Source organism: Coregonus lavaretus, assembly GCF_964263955.1.
Source record: "Coregonus lavaretus genome assembly, chromosome: 7".
NCBI classification, from domain to species: Eukaryota; Metazoa; Chordata; class Actinopteri; order Salmoniformes; family Salmonidae; genus Coregonus; species Coregonus lavaretus.
Window position 1 is genome coordinate 28,351,745 of NC_139994.1, and position 3,299 is coordinate 28,355,043.

At 39.6% G+C, this 3,299-nt stretch overlaps 1 protein-coding gene across 1 annotated transcript; it reads left to right on the forward strand.

Moving 5' to 3' along the window:
* The first annotated feature begins 422 nt into the window (after positions 1 to 422).
* On the forward strand, positions 423 to 2,366 carry LOC311132795 (ladderlectin-like). The gene is made up of 6 exons (XM_084166133.1): positions 423 to 667; positions 792 to 839; positions 1,063 to 1,181; positions 1,410 to 1,544; positions 1,713 to 1,824; positions 2,043 to 2,366. Exons 1-6 carry the CDS (start codon positions 607 to 609, stop codon positions 2,111 to 2,113), a joined length of 546 nt encoding a protein of 181 aa, XP_084022259.1. The 5' UTR covers positions 423 to 606; the 3' UTR covers positions 2,114 to 2,366.
* The last annotated feature ends 933 nt before the right edge of the window (positions 2,367 to 3,299 follow it).

Below are 3,299 nucleotides of genomic sequence, written 5' to 3' on the forward strand. Positions count from 1 at the left end.
GGTGCAGTTAATACAGGCCTCTACATGCTTTGTAAGTAGGAAAACCTGCAAAATCGGCAGTGTATCAAATACTTGTTCTCCCCACTATACATTGGCGTACAGAGGCCCATTATCAGAAACCATCAGTCCTGTGTTTCAATGGCACGTTGTGTTTGCCAATCCAAGTTTATAATTTTAAAAGGCTAATTGATCATTAGAAAACCCTTTTGCAATTATGTTAGCACAGCTGAAACCTGTTGTTCTGAATGTGTATTTTCCACCTATTGTTGAATCTCTGCCCCAGTAAACAACTGAACCCAATATATTAGATAATCACGTTTAACAACTCTCACAAACATGATACTTTGTACTATGTTCAACTGATATGGAGTTATGGGAAATCTGTTTCCTTGTGGCCATGTGAGCCAACAATATAAAAGTGCTCCTCATTGCTTGACTAAAGAGAACCGACAGAAATCACCTGGTTTTAACCTCGACACTTTCTGACAGGAACATTAGTGTAACAGATTAGTCCACCTATTCTACTCCATTACACTTTTTTGAGGGAATCATCAGTGCATCACTAACTTCTGTTTTTAATAACAACAAAAGGATCTCATTATCACCATGGCAATGTTTACCATTTCCCTGCTTCTCTGTTCTGCGTTTGCTCTGAGCGGTGCAACAGGTAAGACACACAGAAAAGAAATCACACGTCATCCTCATATGACATCTAAAATGATACAGCTCACATGATTTACTTGTCAAATGAAATGTCTTCATAACATTTAGTTACATCTCCTTTCTTCTAGAGGATACAAATGTCATGGAAAACAACATGGAACAGAGCTCACCTGCTGGTAAGTGCTTGATGTTGTTACGTCGTCTTCAATGAATGAGCAACTTGTAATGGCTTTTTGAGTGTGGAACTACAACGCTGTGATCGGTGAAACCTGGTGCATGAAGAAATCAGATTTCCTTCCTCCACATAAGCCAGTTGTTCAACACAGTGCTTTCAATTTTGTACGTTTGTAATGTTAGGCTTCAATGAGTTTGTTGTGATCATGTCTTGTCTCATTACAGAGGTGGAGGTGATGAAGGTGGAGAGGTGGCGCAGGAGCACTTGCCCACCTGGCTGGCTCGAGTATGGGGCACGGTGTTTCATGTTTGTACGTTCCGGCAAGACGTGGATGAATGCTGAGGTGCATTTTAACCTGTTGCATCCTTTACATGTTTTGGCTTAGATATATTAGACTGATAATATAGACACACACCAGGTATCACCGATCACAGTGCTGCAGTTCCACACTGGATTATACAGTGAAAAGCATCCATGTGGCAAGAACACAAGTATGTTTTTTTTACTTCCATTATAAAATCTAAGTGATGTTATATCCTTTCCTCTGTTCCTGTCCTCTCTCTCTCTCTAGCGGTACTGTGTGCACTTCGGAGCAAACCTTGCATCCGTCCACAGCTCTGAAGAGTATCATTTTGTGCAAGAGGTGATCAGACTACAGACAGAAGACTTTACCCCTGCCTGGATTGGAGGATTTGATGCTGTTCAGGTAGAGTGATCATCAACAAAGTCAGATCTAAGTTTGGGAAATCTTAAAACAGTATTCTAGACCTACACTAGAGCATTTTTTACCTATGTATTATCTACTGGCAACAATTTGATTGTTTGTATTCTATGGTTATGTTTCTTTGACACTGAGACGACTTCTTCCCCACAGAACCGAGTGTGGCTTTGGAGTGACGGCTCCAAATTTGACTACAGGAACTGGCTCATGGGAGAACCCAATAATGCTGGTGGCAGAGAGCCATGCATGATGATGAACTTTGGAGGTACAGTAATCAAACTCTTATCACACTATCCTTAAATTACATCGAACTTTATTTATAGTGTGTTTAACAAACATGTCTGACAAGGAAATGTAAAACCAAGCTAAATATGTCAATGTCTGTTTTAAGTCCATTGCCATACAGCAGCAGTACAAACTTTTCTAGCTCATGCACTCGTAATCAAGCGGAGAGATCATTTATATTCCGTGTTTCCTCTTTAGGTGAAAAACGCTGGAATGATCGTCAATGTGGACATATACTTCCATCTGTGTGCTCCAAAAGGTTGTGTTAAATCTGCCATCATAACATCAACTGAACCACTTTTTTTGTAATACCTTTTGTCATTAAAACTATACAGTATTATTGAAGAATGTAAATATATGGTAGGCCTATAGTTATTGTGAATCATAGTCAAGCATGAGATTTAACTTAAGGGGGATTTTATATCATGTAAATAGGCTCTCATCAATCTTTTCAATGATGCTAATCATGTAAAATGCCATTGTGAAGTTTTGCTGCTAATAAATAATATCCCTAATATTTTATGTAGATGTTGTTAGAGTGCATTGCATCAACAATAGTTTACTGTTCCACTGTTCCTAGGCTTAGCTTGATGTGCAACAATAAACACAGCATTTACACACTTAAAGATAAACTATACAGAAATCACGCCGCCATTTCCTGGTTGCTAAAATTCTAATAGTTTGCCTAATATCAGTTTATGTGACAAAACAAGCAAGTATAGTGTAGAGAAGTGGTCACCAACCTTATCTGAGTCAAGATCCCTTTTCTGATTCAAAATGCAAGCCGAGATCTACCGCTCAGATATATTTTTTTAGACATTACTTAAGAAACGTAAGCCTATGCAACATTAACCAATTAAAAACAGTTATGTAGCAATGAGGTTTGTGCAAGTAGGCTATTGGCCCAATACATTATCACTATGCTTGAATTGTCCTGCCTATCTTGTCCTTCTCAGACCATTTAGAAATTATATTTCAACATTTTAGGTATATGATCACACTGGTAATACATCATTTGTTGTATTACTTGTGAGGCACAGCTGAGTGAGCATAATCATTTTTTTTTTTTTTTTACTGTACTGATGGCCTGCATCTGATGGTCAGTCTGAGGGGAGGGAGGGAGAAGCGGTGAGGCTACCTCTCACCCGACTCATTGTCCCTCCTCTCTACACTGAGAAAAGGGGACAGTCTTCCAGCTGATGGAGAAACTTATGTCGCGCTGCATTATTTCTGCCTCATGCACCAAATCATGTTGTTCCTCCTATGTAGGGCTGTTGCTTTGACTGTATTACTGCCACACCGGCGGTCACGAGTGATGAAGGCAGTCAAATTCCACGTGACTGTTTAGTAATGGTAATTAGGCTTCTCCAAGCTCTGATGCTGCTGCTGGTCATTAGTAGCCTACCAAACTTGCTAACTGCCTGGTACTCAGCACTCTATTGTCCCTCTAATCAC